The sequence below is a fragment of the Lontra canadensis genome, unplaced genomic scaffold (genome assembly GCF_010015895.1).
Source record: "Lontra canadensis isolate GAN:19392208 unplaced genomic scaffold, GSC_riverotter_1.0 scaffold120, whole genome shotgun sequence".
In the NCBI taxonomy this organism is placed as follows: domain Eukaryota; kingdom Metazoa; phylum Chordata; class Mammalia; order Carnivora; family Mustelidae; genus Lontra; species Lontra canadensis.
In genome coordinates, this window is record NW_022631114.1 from 3,781,277 (window position 1) to 3,797,097 (window position 15,821).

At 43.5% G+C, this 15,821-nt stretch overlaps 1 protein-coding gene and 1 pseudogene across 8 annotated transcripts in view; one reads left to right on the forward strand and one right to left on the reverse strand.

The window, feature by feature from the left end:
* COG2 (component of oligomeric golgi complex 2) overlaps window positions 1-14,223 on the reverse strand; it is a 53,323-nt gene extending 39,100 nt beyond the window's left edge. For 7 of the 8 annotated variants that reach the window (XM_032841123.1, XM_032841120.1, XM_032841119.1 and 4 more), the window contains exon 1: window positions 14,071-14,223. In XM_032841123.1, coding sequence (XP_032697014.1) covers window positions 14,071-14,142 — 72 coding nt within the window. In that variant the 5' untranslated portion in view covers window positions 14,143-14,223. The remainder of the gene's footprint in view (window positions 1-14,070) is intronic. The other variant, XM_032841126.1, reaches the window with a different exon arrangement.
* Window positions 8,542-9,192, forward strand: LOC116857214 (annotated as a pseudogene).
* Window positions 14,224-15,821: the final 1,598 nt, after the last annotated feature.

The following is a 15,821-nucleotide window of genomic DNA, read 5'->3' on the forward strand; positions in this document are numbered from 1 at the left end:
AAGCTTTCTTAGATATGATACGCAAAGCAGTAAGAACTAACAGATAAGCTGAACTTAACCAAAATAAAAACTTTCATGTGTCAAAGGACACTACTGAGAACGTGAAAAGACAACCCACAGAATGGGAGAAAGTATCTGCAAATCATTTGTCTGACAAGGACCTAATAACCAGAATATGCAAAGAACTCTTAGAACTCAACAACAAAAAGAAAAATAGCCTAATTTAAAAACAAGCCAAAGACTTTTGAATAGACATTTCTCTAAAGATTATACACAGATGGTCAAGAGCACACGTCGGGATGTTTGACACCCTTGGTCATTGGGGAAATGCAAATCAAAAGCACACGACATGCCACTTCACACCCACTAGGACAACTACGGTAAAAGAAGAAAAAGAAAAAGAAAAAAAGAAGAAAAGTGCTGGCAAGAAGGCAGAGAAGCTGGAACCCTCCTGTATTGCCAGTGAGAATGTAAAATGGTGCGGCTAAGGCAGCAATCAGCTCGGCAGCTCCTCAAGAAGTTACACGTACAATTCCCCAGCAATTCTACCTCTAGGGGTATGACACCAACAGAACTGACAACAGATGTTCCTGCCACAATCTGTACATGAATGTGCACAGCAGCGCTGCTTGTAACGGCCAAAAAGTATAAACCCAACCACCATCAACTGATGAATGGATACTTAAAATGTGGAAGAGCCTCTTACACAGCAATAAAAAGGAATAAACTGTTCCATGCTACAACACGAGTGAAGTCTGGAAACATTCTACTCTCAGGTTAAAGGAAGCCAGACACAAAAGGTCACATTTTATCTGATTCCATGGACAGGAAATGTTCCAGAAGAGGCAAATCCATAAGAACAGAAAGATTCATGGTTCATGCATTATTCATGAATTGCCAGGAAATAAGGGGAGGGGAGAATTGGAACTAAGAGGTTTATTTTTCAGGTGATGGACATATTCTGGAATTAGACAGTAGGGACATATGTACCACATACATAGTAAATATACTAAAAACCAGAGAAGAGTACACTTTAAAATGGCAACTACTATGCTTTGTGAATTATATCTCGATGAAAAATGAAACAACTTAAATATCAACAAGTTAAATGCTCAGATACATTAAAAAAATCTAAAGTAACACTAAACACAGGAACACTGGAGAAGCTATATGAATTTCAGACAAAGCAGATTTCAGAGCAAGGAAAATTATCAGGCATAAGGAGGAGCATTACATAATGATAAAGAAATCAACTGACCAAGAAGACACAATTATCCTTAACGTGTATGTGCCTGATCAAAGGAGGTGAGACACAACCTAACAGAACTGCAGGGAGAAATAAACAATTCCATTATCATTGCTGGTGACTTCAACGCTTCTCCATCAGTAATGGGCCGATCCAGCAGCAGGGCAATAAGGATCTGACAGATATGGTGCACTCTTTCAGTCCAGACATGGCTCACTCAACACCACCATCGAATAACGTACAACAGACGTCCACAGACAACTTCGCCCAGTAATAGTGCAACACACATTCTTCTTAAGCTCATACGGAACACTCATCAAGACAGAATAATTCTGGGCCACAAAACACAACAAATTTTTAAAAATAAAAATTATACCAAGTATGTTCTCAGACTACAGTGGAATTAAAAATCAGTAACGGAAAGATAGCTGAAGAAGTCCAAAATACATGGAGATTAAATGACACACTTGTAAATAACAGGAGACAAGTCTCAACAAAATACAATGTAGCAAAATGTGTGGGATGCTGCTTAAAGGGAAAATACAGTATTGAATGCAAATATTAGAAAAAAAAGATTAAAGTTAATAATCTAAGCTTCCATTTTAGGCAATAACAACAAAAATTAAATCTAACATAAGGAGGGGCGCCTGGGTGGTTCAGTTGGGTAAGCCGTCTGCCTTTGGCTCAGGACATGGTCCCAGGGTCCTGGGACAGAGCCCTGCATCAGGCTCCCTGCTCAGGGAGGCTACTTATCCCTCTCCCATTCCTCCTGCTTGTATTCCCTCTCTCACTGACTCTCTCTGTGTCAAATAAAATCTTAAAAAAAAAAAAAAAAAACACCTAAATTAAGTAGGAAAAAAAATAAAAATTAGAGCAGAAATCAATGTAATTAAAACCGGGAATTTAAAAAAAAAAATCAATAAACCCCAAGTCTGTGTCTTTGAAAACATCAATAAAACAGATAAACTCTTAGCCAGGCAAACAAAGAAAAAAAGGTAGAAGACATAAATTACTAATGTCAGATGAAAGAAGGGAGGGCTACTGCTAACAATCCCAATCACTGTAAATTCAACCAAACATTTATGGAAGAAATAATACACAATTCTCTACAATCTCTTCCAGAAAGTAAAACTAGAAGGAATACGTCCTAAATCATTCTAGGAGATCATCATTACCCTAATACCAAAACCAATACTGCAAGAAAAGAAACTACAAACTAGTATCTCTCATGAACACAAACACAAAAATCTTCAACAAAAAACAGCAAATAAAAGCAAACAGTATATTAAAAAATTATACACCAGGATCATGTAGGATTTATTCCAGGTATGCAAGTCTGGTTCAACATTAGAAAATCAATGTGATCCATCACATCAACAGAAAAAAATCACATGATCATATCAATGAAGGGAGGAAAAAAACATTTAACAAAATCCACACCTCTTCATTATTAACCCTCAGGAAACTAGGAATAGGAGGACTTCCTCAACTTGATAAAAAATGTTTCCAAAAATCCACAGCTAACATGATATTAATACTGAGAAAATAGAAGACAGTAAATCAAGGCAAGGATGTCCCTCTTACTACTACTATTCAACACTATACTGGGAGGCCAAACTAATGAAATAAGTTAAGAAAAGGAAATAAAAGGTGTACAACCTGGGAAAGAATAAAACTTTGTTCACAGATGACATGACTGTCTACAGAAAATAGAAAGACTTCATACCCCACACCCATACCCACACCCTCCTGAAACTAGTCAAGTGATTATAGCAAGACTGCACAATACACAGTTAAAATACAAAAGTCAACTGCTTTCCAATGATGTATCAGACAAAGGGCCAGTATTCAAAATTTATAAAGAATTTATCAAACTCAACATCCAAAAAACAAAAAAATCCAGTCAAGAAATGGACAGAAGACATGAACAGACCAAAGAAGACATCCAAATGACCAACAGACACATGAAAAAGTGCTCCACATCACTCAGCATCAGGGAAATACAAATCAAAACCACAGTGAGATACCACCTTACATCAGTGAGAATGGCTAAAATTAACAAGTCAGGAAATGACAGATGTTGGCAAGGATGCGGAGAAAGGGGAGCCCTCCTACACTGTTGGTGGGAATGCAAGCTGGTGCAGCCACTTTAGAAAACAGTATGGAGGCTCCTCAAAAAGTTAAAAATAGGGGCGCCTGGGTGGCTCAGTGGGTTAAAGCCACTACCTTCGGCTCAGGTCGTGATCCCAGGGTCCTGGGATCGAGCCCCACATCGGGGAGCCTGCTTCCTCCTCTCTCTCTCTGCCTGCCTCTCTGCCTACTTGTGATCTCTGCCTGTCAAATAAATAAATAAAATCTTTAAAAAAAACAAAAAGTTAAAAATAGAACAACCCAACGACTTAGCAATTGCACTACAAGATGTTTATCCAAAGTACACAAACATAGTGATTTGAAGGGGCACAAGCACCCCAATGTTTATAGTAGCAATGTCCATAATAGTCAAACGATGGAAAGAGCCCAGATGTCCATCAACAGATGAATGGTGGTGTACACACACACACACACACACACACACACACACATATTACTCAGCCATCAAAAAGAATGAAATCTTGCCATTTGCAAGGACATGGATGGAACCAGAGGAAGAAAGACAAACACCATATGATTTCAGTCACACGTGGAACTTAAGAAACAACAGATGAATATAGGGGAAGGGAAGAAAAAATAGAAACAGACAGGGAGGCAAATCACAAGAGACTCTTAACTACAGGAAACAAACCGAGGGTTACTGGAGGAGAGGGGAAGGTTGGGGTAACTGGGTAAGGGATATTAAAGAGGGCACTTGTTGGGATGAGCTCTGGGTGTTGTATGCAACCAATGAATCACAAAATTCTAACCATGAAACTAAAAGTACACTATATGTTAACAAAATTGAATTTAAATAAAAAAATTTAAAAAGTCAATTGCTTTTGTATATACCAGCAATGTGCAAATGGAACACAAGACCATTTACATTAGCAGACAAAAATAATTTAATACTTAGGTGCAAATCTAACGAAATATGCACAAGATCTATGTGAGAAAAAGTACAAAATTCTGATGAAAGATAGCAAGCAAGGTAAGATGTGAAGTGGAAAGAAAGTCCATAATCTTCAGTAAGAACACTCAATACTGTTATGTTATGTCAGTTCTTCCCAAACTGATCTACAGACTCAATGCAATCCCAATCAAAATGCCAGGAAGTTATTTTGTGGATATCAACATGTTGATTCTAAAATTTGGATGGAAAACTGGAAAACCAAGAGTCCCAGAGTAGTCAGTTTTCCTTTTAAAGGGGGGGGGGGACGGAAATTGAGGATTGTCACCACCCAATCTCAAAACTTAGTACGAAAGCTACAGTGATTAAGACAGAAGGTGCTTGGCAAAAGAGACGAACAAATCAACGGAACAGAGTGGAGAGCCCAGAAAAAGATCCACACACACAGGCAAAGGCAATTCAATGGAAGGAGAGTCTTCAACAAATGGAACCGGAAGATGGGACAGCGACATGAAAAAACAAACAAATGAAAAGAATAAAAACAAACTTTTCACACCTTTCACAAAACTAAACAAAAAATGCAAAACTTCTTAAAGATAACATAAGAAAAAAACGTAGGGATCCTTGGATTTGGCAATGACTTTTCAGATACAAAACCAAAAGCATGATCTACAAAAGAAAAAACCGATGAGGGCACTTTATTAAAATTAAACTTCTCTTTAAAAGACACTCTTAAGAAAATGAAAAGACCAGTCCCAGAGTAGAGAAAATATCTGCAAAACACATCCATGGTAAAGTACTTAAAACCAAAAATATAATATAAAGATGTCTTAGTAACAATAAGAAATCAAACCTAATTTAAAAATGAGAAAAGAGGGGTGCCTGGGAGGCTGTCAGTTAAGCATCTGCCTTTGGCTCAGGTCCTGGGATTGAACCCCACACTGGGCCCCCTGCTCAGCGAGGAGACTGCTTTTCCCTCTCCCACTGCCTGCTGCTACCTTTGCGTGTGCTTGTGCTGTTAATAAATAAACAGAATCTTAAAAAAAAAAAAAATCTGAAAAGATGCTCAACTTTGTATGTCATCAGGAAAATGCAAATTTAAACAAGGTACTATTACATATCACGTAGAATATCAAAAATCCAAACACTATTAATACCAAATGCTAGCAAGGATGTGGGGTAACAGAACTCTCATTCACTGTTGGTCAGAACGCAAAATGGGAGACATTTTGTAAGACAGCTTGGCAGTTTCTCACAGAACTGAACACACTCTCACCATAAGATCAGTAATTGTGCTCCTTCGTATTTACCCCAAAGAGCTTAAAACTACTGTCCACACAAAAACCTGCACACGGATGTTTACAGCAGCTTTATTCTCTGAAGTGCCAAAACTTGGAAGCAATCCAAATCTCCTTCAGTAGGTGAACAGATACACTGTGCCACACCCACACAATGGATTATTCGGCAATTAAAAAGATGAATTATTAAGCCACAAGACTTGGAAGAACCTTAAATGCATATTACTAAGTAAAAGACCAGTCTGAAAGGCTAAATACTATATGATTCCAACTATATGGTATTCTGGAAAAGGTAAAAATTAACCAGCATTTTTTTTAAATTTATTTTTTAGGTCATCTCTACACCCAATGCCGGGGCTGGAACATACAACCCCGAGATCAAGAGTCAGATGCCCTAGCGACTGAGCCAGCCAGGTGCCTCTGAAAAGGTAAAACTCTATAGACAGTAAAAAGATCCCAGGCTGCAGGGGTGAGGGAGGAGGGTGCAGACAGAGGTGAAGAAACAAATAGATGAGGTACAGGGGCTTTCAAGGCAATGAAACTAGGCTGTAAGATACCGACAGTAGGTAAATAACATTATACATTTGTCAAAACCCAAAGAACTATAGAAAGAGGAGTGAACCCTAATGTAAACCATGGACTTTAGTTAATACTGTATCAATGCTGGTTCATCAGTTGTAACACATGTGCCACAACAATGCAAGACATTAATAATAGGAGATACTGAAATTAGAAGAAAAATAGCTTCTCTTTGTACTCAGGGGTATTTCCTATCTGAACCCAGGTAAAGTACAAATCCCCCAAAAGGCCAGAAGTTGGGAGATCACAAGAGGTGTTAGAACACAGGAAAAGAAATGAGCAAACCAGACAAGTTGCAGGCAATTTAAGAACCATTAACCTTTAGAGAAGCAGTGACATCACTTAAAATTAAAACCAAGTAGAGTTTAAAGGTTTAGCTACTTTACTAACTAGCTGCATTCAGGGACGGCAAAGACTAATTCAAAATAACCTGGGAATTAATCATTTAAGACTTACCAAAAATCCAATTATTAGTAGCTTTAACACTATGAAAATTACATAGAATTTTGGAAAAGATCGAAGTTCTCTAAGCCGCCAAGAAGTAAAACACTCTTTCCCAAATACATGGACTTCAAAGATCACTATGTACTATCTCCATGACAGAAACAGAATCCCCCGGAACCATCACTCTGTAATGATGAGAAGTACTAAGAGGGCACATGAAATTTATGATCTCTGCCCTGAAACATACCATTTGATCGAGACAAAAACACAAAATAGTTAAGCACTAACCTGCACACTACATAGGTTGAAAGACATAGAAAGTTAGTGTGAGCTCATGTATATGTGTTTCCAACCATTCTTGAAAACTAATGGACAAAAGAGATGAATAAATGCCCCTGTATATCCCACAAATATTCCTTAAATATTTATCATGCAACTCCAGCTCTGCTCTAAGACCTGTGGACACAGTCATAAAAAGGAAAGACAAGGTCTCTGCTTTTAAGGAGCATATATTCTAATGCACGAATGAGGAAATAAACATGTAAACAAACAAACATGATATTAATGAACAGTGATCAAATAGTGATTAATGAATAGTGATCACAGCTAAAAAGAAAACAGGACACCGTAAAGGTCTGAGTGACAAATGGGATGTACTTTAACTTGGATGAACCAGGAAAGACACTTAGAGAACAATGAGTTGAGATCCAAATGACACAAAGGAGCTAGCCACGGGAAGTGTGGGAAGAGTGTTCCGGCCCAAGGGATCAGCATGTGTGCAAAAATGTCCTTGGAGCTCTTCCCTCCAGCCCCTGCCCTCAAATCTCTGACCCAGGTAGGTGGGGACATAATCTAGGACTTGTGTCTCCCAAAACTCATTCTAAATCTTTATTTGGTGACTAAATTATTCAAGCTTGAGAAATTAAAAACATATGCTAACAAGATCTTCCCACCATCTACAGAGAGATCATCTTAAAAGCATCATGAAATAGTAACAGTGAAATTCTAAGGAACTTCTGTTCTAAAGTTTTAATCAATTTTATATCTAACTCCTTTGTTGAATTTATATACCTGTTTGATATACTTATGAAGAGACAAAAAAAAAAACACCCTACATTCTGTAAATTTATTCATCCATCTAACAAATATTTGGGTACCTAATTACACTCTGTTCCAGATGATTTCTTCTCTTTGTCTCTTTTTTCCCCTCAATTTAACACCAATCGTAATCTATATAGGCTTTTAGTTCGCTTTTCGAACTTAATTTCTTGAGCTATTTAAAGGAATTATCTAGTTCTAGAGTTCTCAACATTGGTCACAATTAGAATCACCTAAGGAACTTTTTTTTTTTAAGATTTTATTTATTTATTTGACAGAGAGAGAGAGAGCCTAAGTAGGCAGAGAGGCAGGCAGAGAAAGAGGGGGAATCAGGCTCCCAGCTGAGCAGAGAGTCCTACGCGGGGCTCTATCCCAGGACCCTGAGACCATGACCTGAGCTGAAGGCAGAGGCTTAACCCTCTGAGCCACTAAGGCACCCCCTCACCTGAGGAACTTTCAAACAAAAAGCCCAAAGGGCACCTGGCTGGTTCAGTCACGGGAGCGTGCAGGTCTTGATCTCAGGGTTGTGAGTTCAAGTCCCATGTTGGGTATAGAGATTACTTAAAAAAAAAAAAAAAAAAAGGAAAAAGCCCAAGCCCCAGTTTGTGATTAATTTGTTTAAATGTTTAAAGAAATTTGATGCTAAATGTTGTAAGACTAGTTAAATAACAAAAAGATGTATTTACATAATACTTCTTGCTCTCAAATTTTGAACAAAGAACTTACTAATAATCAACAACTCAGTAGGCCAACATTTTATTCAAATGATAAGTTTCATGATACTACAAAGAGTGAATTAGAAAATCAAAAGCAAGGAGCAATGAGCGGGTGTGAACATGGGGAAGCAAGAGAAAGCAAGAAAGTATGTGACCATGAAGTGAATGCTTAGCTCTGAAATCAAAGGCTTAAAGAGAAGGACAGATTAAAATCTAAAAAGAAAGAAAAGAAAGATCCCGTGCACTCAAGGAAAAAGAAGTCCCCCAACATCTCTCCTGCTTTTTGCAGTATAAACACACAGCTGGGCCGCCTTACCACATCCTGGTTGGTACCGACTTTATCAACTTTTCTATTTAAGCCAAACTTGACCGGGTACAGTCAATGATGGACGGGCTGTATGCCAAGTGTATCAGTTGTATAACTGACTGTGTAATGGCTGAAACTGAGAAACTGGGGTGAAAGTATCAAGTGGCTCTAAGGATTGCCAAAGAGCCAAGATTCAAAAGATTACCATGTACACACAAGACAAACTACCCAGATGACTGCTCAGTACAGAAGTAATTCAGAGTGTTACATTGTGGCATCAGCTGACCCAGACCCAGAAGATACCTGGAGTTCCCATCACGGACATTTCTAACCATAGGGACGACACTGAGTGAATGCCAGATGATGACGGAGCCCCTCACTCCTATTCCTTAATAGAGTTCCTCAGCCCTCCTTTACCAACTTTTCCTGTTGCCAGTTCATACAAGCAATGTGCCACTGCATGAATTATTCTCCTTACCCATTTCCTCTGTTCTGAGCTATGGCTAAAGACACTCACTTTTTGATGTTTTGAAACTGATTATCTTGTACCATTTTACATTTTGTTGCATCTTTTTATAAATCAGATGACCGCTCACAAAAGAAAAAAAAAGGAAAGGAAAGGAAAGATCAAAAGGGAGGACAACAACAACAACAACAAAACACTTCTTTTTTGCTGGGAACCCTTCTTACCAAGTGCCAATCAGATAAACTTTATCTGATGTTACATCGTCACATCTCCTCTATCACCAAGGAAAGTAGTTCACATAAGAAAATTTCTCTATAAAATGAGTTGTAGGCTTACATTCCATATTTGGCTGATTAGAATTTTATTACAATGTCTGTCTCAAACTGATGCGGAAGAGAATGGAATCTTGTCACCAAGACGTGGCATCGAACTACGAACCTACAGGGTAAGCACTCAGCTCCTGTGACACGAAGACGGCTCCTGGGGATGGGGGACGCTGGGTAACAGTGGCTGACCTGCTGGCCTGTGGCTATCTGCCATCTGTCACTCTTCCCTCTTTCTCCTCTGTCAGCTGCTATCTCCAGCTGCCATCAACAAAGTCCACCTGAAACAGCCATCACTTCCCTCTGGTCCCGTTTACCGTAGCTAAGCTACAGGCCAGGCGTCCAGATCACCAGCACTGTGGGAATTTCTTCTAAGGTAAGAGGTGGCCCTATTGGTGAAATGCAGGCGCCAAGGCATGCGGACATTGTGCCATCTTCTGCGCTATTCTTAATGTTCTGATTGTCCCACTTCCCACCTGCGGCCTCTGGAAAGGAACATGCTACAGTAGGATTTCCAAGGACTGATGCGTGGGGGTCAGGAGATCCAGCCTGTGATTTGCCCCAACTAGCTGTGTGGCTTTAGTGGAAGTCATCACACCTAAGGCCTCAGTTTCCTTATCTGCAAGCCGGGAAAATGGACTAGAGTCTTTTCAGACAAGCCGGCAAAGATCATACAGATAAGCACCACCTCATTATACTAACAAGGAAACAGAAGCCCGGAGGTGAGTGATTTGCCCCAAGTCAGACGGGACCCACATCTGCAGGTCACAGCTAATCAGCCAGCACAGTACAAAGAGATCTGAGCAGCTGCTCATTCTTCCCCTTTTCCATTTTGTCCATCAGAATGCATGCTCCCTGCGAACAAGGACATGCAGGACCCGCTTCCTATGTCAAAATTACCAGTTCACCCAATTAGAACAGGGAGGAGCCTCAAGGACTTATTCCCCGAGGTTCTTTCACCTACAGTACCTGCTCACAGTCACCGTCCGGAGAGCTCCCGACTTCATGTCTCATGGAAAAGGTCGTCATGTGCCTACCCGGGTTGCCAACGAAGCCGCGGGTTCTGGAGAGGAACTGACGCAGAGACGTTCGAAGGAGGCAGACTGGCTCAGCGCAGAAACAAACTGTCTACCAAGGAAAACTACCCCACAGGGGACTGAGTCTCTTTGAAATACGTTCGAATGTGTAGGAAAATGTTTTTTCAAGAGCCAGTGGACTGACCAGTCACCTTGTACATACAAGATCACATCCACATTCTGACAAGAGTGGCCTGCCTGTAGTGTAGACCTAGGGGCCAGAAAAAGACAAGGAAGGCGCAAGGAGACTGGGTGAGAAGCTTCTACGGCGCGATGACGAGGGCGCACTGCAAAGGTAAGAGAAGAGATGGAGAGAAGTATATGGACTCAAGAGGTTTAGAGAGCGAAATCCACAGGACTTGGTGTGACAGACTAGATTTTGGAAAGGTGACAGAGTAGGAGTTGACTTCTGGTTTCCCGACTCCTAGCTAAACGGATGGTGAAGTGTTTATTGAGAGAGACAATAGAATAAGAAAGGTGGTTTTCAGCGGAGGAGGTGCTCATGAATTCCATCTTGAACCTGATGAGTCTGAGGGGCCACAGACACATCCAAGAAGAAAGGTCAGCAAGTCCGATACACAGGACTGGTGCTCAGGAGACATCTGGCCAGAGACAGGAATCTGTCTTACCTGCCCATAGGTGGTCATGAAGCAGCACGAAGGGTCATCTAGGGAAAGGAGGGAACACGGGGCTGAGCCCATAACCAGCATTCAGTGGCTACCAGGAACATGACTGCATAGGAGACACATCAGAGAGGTAGAAGAAAAACAGGAAGCAATGCAGAGCATTTGGTCTACTGTGACATCGAGTAAGGAGACAGAGAAAGGTCAGGTGCGCTGACTTACAAACAGCTTTGGTAAGAACTCTTTAGTGGAACAACAGGGCCTGAAGGGTGGAAGGTGAGAAAGTCAAGTCAACCCCTGAGCACCGGCTGCGATGCATGACAGTGACAGGGCAATACCTAGAGGTGAGACCGTCAAGTGGGAGAGGATCAAACAGGAGCGCGTGATGGGAAGCAGTGCAGGGGAGAGGATCCTCGCAGGCTCCTGGAAGGGCGGGAGGGCATGGACTCTGAGCCAGAGCGGAGACTGAACCTGAAGAGGAAGGAGAGCCCCTCCCCGTACCAGGCGAGGAGGAGAAGGGGACAAATACAAGAATGGGATGGTGATCAGCAGGATGGAGGAGGTCCCGTGGATGGCTGCTAATTTTTCTGTACGACTGGAGATGAAGTCGTATGTTGAGATGGAAGAGGAAGGCTACGTGTGATGTCAACAGCACACCCATGTAAATGGTCTAATTTATCTGTTATGCCACCTTCTCCGCCTATTACCAATACCTTATGTCCCGCTCATCTATTAGTTGGCTGTCAACCCTAAGGATTTTCGTATTTCTAAGCCGACAAAGTATGATGTTGTCACTGCCTCTGCCCCAGGTGACCCTTCCCCATCTGCCATTCCTGCATTTTGATCACCTACCTCTTTTGCATACCTTTTCCCTCCTATTTCTCATTAGATCTCATAAACATGACTTTTTAAGTAGTCTCCTGCCACCAGCCAGCTCCAACTCAACAGATATGACCATGCAACTTCCTGCTGTAAACCTGACTGCAGCTCTACCGTGAAGACTGCATCAACGTGGACCCCTCAATGTATGCAGTGTCCAAGGTGCAAACCGCAGCCCCACCCCATCTCCCTCTCTACCATCCCAGTCTCGTTCCAAAATGTGCCGAACAAGACACCTATGTAGAGATACAACCCCGACAGCAAGCTCTCCACTCATTTCTGCCTCAGAACTGTAACTTACAAAACGTCTCTCTGACGGAAACACAAATTGCAAATAACCTTTATCATCAGGTCCCACCTAGAAGATCAATACCACTTTACACAGAACAGCTGTTCCATGTATTTTCCTTCTATGTAAGAAGGGGTCACGTTCATTAACACTACAAATTGTACATTATATTCAGAAGTTTCAGAGCCTTGAAAGAACACGGAATTGCTGGCATTCTAGCCACTTTCCCAGTTTGCTCTCTCCCTACCTCTAAGTCCTACTTTAGAACTGCTATTTTGAGATTTCTATTTTCTGAAGCTGCTTTGACCAAAGGCATTCTGTCAGCTCAGAGTGAGGAAGATGGCGGGGCTAGTAAGCGTGAGAAAATGCTAGTGTTAGGCCCAAAGGAAGCCTGACGAAGTCCAAAGACAGACAAGCTAAAGAGACTTCCGTACTTTGAGATTCTTTAAGTCTCTGCGTGTGCCTTTTCTTCTTCCAGTGACCTCTCTCCTCATCACGTGTCCTTCGTTAACAAAAGGTTTCTGGATCAGAGAATTCACTCTGTGCTCTCCTTCAGACACCCCATTCAATTTACACCTTTTATTACAGTGGTTTAACATCACTGTACAAGAACAAGAGTACAATATACCTTCGTCTAGACATCCCTACATATTACTAGACATCCCTCTGCCACACCGCAGAGGATCCAGACATAAGCACTTTTAAAGCCAGAGTCTGGGAGATGTGATCTGAATGCAAATATCAAAAAGGAACTAGCTGGTTAACCCAAAAAAGACAAAAAACATATCATGACTTGAAGTCATAAAAAAGTAAGAAATTCAAACTCTTTCAAAATTTTAGGTACCTACAGAGCCAAAACTTTTTAATATTGAAACCGGCGACTAAATCCCAATCCTTAGAAATTAAACATATACGTTTTGATAGTTTAAGTACAGACCCAGAGGGATAGAGAAAACAGATAAAGCTCCTCCTGGCTCTGATTCAAACCTTGGGACATTTTCAAGGCTATGCCTGATGAACCTTTATCGTCAGTAAAGTCTTTTCAGTTTAAATTTCTATTCTGTAAGTTTATGTCCCACAGTTATCTGCAGCCAGCTTCAAGCTGACCTCACCAAGAGAAGTAGGGCAACTTTAGAAAAGGAGCTTGGTATGCTTTGTAATACTGGAACAGAATCAGTAAGGATAGTACAGTCTTTCAGATTTCTCATTCCAGGAGCTTTAGACGAAAGTGAGGCAATAACTTTAGGTGAAGTGCCTTTTTGACCCGATTCCTGGTAAGTACGTGCGTTCAGAGATGTGTTCAACGCACAGTCGCTGAGCTTCTAGGCGCAAGGCACTGGGAGGCTTCTGTCAGGCCAGGGGAGCGGCGGTCTGAGTGCGCCGCACGGTAACAGGGTCGGGTCCTAACAGGGGCTTTTACGTTTAGCTCAAAACCACTTGCCCTGAACTTTCAGGCCTTTTCACCCAATGTGCACGATTTCACAGAAGTGCTTTCTCCAGGCTGCACCTACCAAACCCGAGGCCAAGAGACTCACTGCGAAGTGCAGCGAGGTCCCCGCCGAGGACCCGTCCGGGGCGGGCACGGCCCAGGAAGCCCGCAGGAGAAGCCCGAGGAGAGGCCCCGGAGGGCAAAGGAGGGCAGGCCACCCACGGCCCGACTCCGGGGAGCCGAGCCCCGGCGCGCACCTTCATGAACTCGTCCTTGTCGAAGCAGAGCGTGTCCGGCCCCTTGGGCAGGTTCATCCTAATTCTCTCCATCCCGCCGGCCGCCGCCTCTCAGCGCCGACACTCGAGCGAGGAGGAAAGGTAGGAGTCTGCGCTCCCGGGCGCGGCGGGAGCAGGCACTGCCAGTTGCCACCGCACAGAAGGCACCGCTTCCGCCAACATGGCAGCGCCCGCGCCGCGGCCAATAAACGAGGACGCCGCGGGCCCGCCTCCGCCTGCCGCCGCCAAGAGAGGCGCGAGGACCGCCGCCGCTGAGCCAGCAGGTGGTGCTGCCCCCGTGCGGCGGAGTGCGGCACTACACCCTCGCGTACGTTTCTGCGGGGCAGCCCGGCTGCTGGCGACGCGGGGCGAACCGGAGAGGGGAGGGCGCGGAGGGTCAGGGGCGCTCCCTCCCCACCTCACTGTTTCCCTCGGAAAATCGGCGTGCGAGCCTCTTCCAGGATCTTCTCCCGAGATTGTCCCGCGGGAAGCATAGCCGTGGAGGGATGCTGGCCCTTTACTTCTGCGGCCGGTCGTCCAGAGTGGGGCGCGTCCCCGTGTCGGTCCTCCGGTCCCCGTGCGCCGCCGCTGCAGCCGCCTGGGCGCGGAGGCCTCCGTGGGAGCCTGGCTTCCGCCCTTAGCCCCGGCGCCCACCAGCGAGCGTGGCTTCTCCCCCGCTGAGCGTGGCTCCCGCGATCTGTCGGGAGGAAGGTGGTCAGCTGGCAGCCTCGGGTCGTCTGGGCAGCTCCCTGCTCCGCTTCGGCTCAGCTCCGGGGTGGCCACAAGTTTGGGTCCTCAGAGCTCTTAAAGGATCACCTCGCTAACGGCCGACAAAGCACAGCCGACAAGTAGATGTGCGAGCATGTTTATTTCTAGTCCACGCTAGGATGGGCGGAATTGTGCGTTTGTGGCCAGCATTGGTTCGATCGCCACACCTGCCCCCAATTTCCGAGACTCCCTCCTCCTCCTGCCATCTACCCCACATCTATTTTGAGATTTTTCTTTCCTCTTCCCTTGCTCTTTCTCCCACTGTCCTCCCCTTTAGTGGGAATGCCATGGTCAAATGACGATTCATTTCTCTTTTTTGTCTCCTTGAGACTCTGACAGCTCAAACCACAGATCTCACTTTGCGCCCTTCACCCTGCAGCTTTGCCGCGATAGACCAGGCCTGGGCTACCCCTCCCAATGCTGTGATCTCCCAGAGATAGCATTAACAGTCCTTAGAAAGGGATGGGACACAGCAAGACAACGGCTTAACAGTGAGTCTTGCATTCGAGTCACTCCAAATGGGAAACTGGTCACTTTTTTTAAAAACGTGAGTACAGAATCTGAAACAATACATTCCCTAGCAGTGGGCCTGGCAAGGCCTTGTTGAAGAAAACGTTCCCAGTCAATACCCAGAGACTATGAGAGGTAGGATGAGAGCTGGAATCTTATCTGGAGAATCAGAATAAATCGCCAGGGGAGCAACTATGAAAGTGCATTTTATGCCCTGTAGTGGTCATTTGGATATAGGGAATGAAAGCCTCGTTATTTGGTCTTTGTTTGTTTACTCTTATTATGAACATTTTCAAACATACACCAAAGTGTGGAGAGCGGAAGGATCCCGGCCCTTCCCAGTACTTATCACTCTGCTTCCCCAACTGTCTGTTTCATAGGCCCTCCTCCTCCTACTGCCCCCGCAGTGCCTGTATTTTTTTTGGGGGGGGGGGGGGGGGGAGGTCTGGAATATA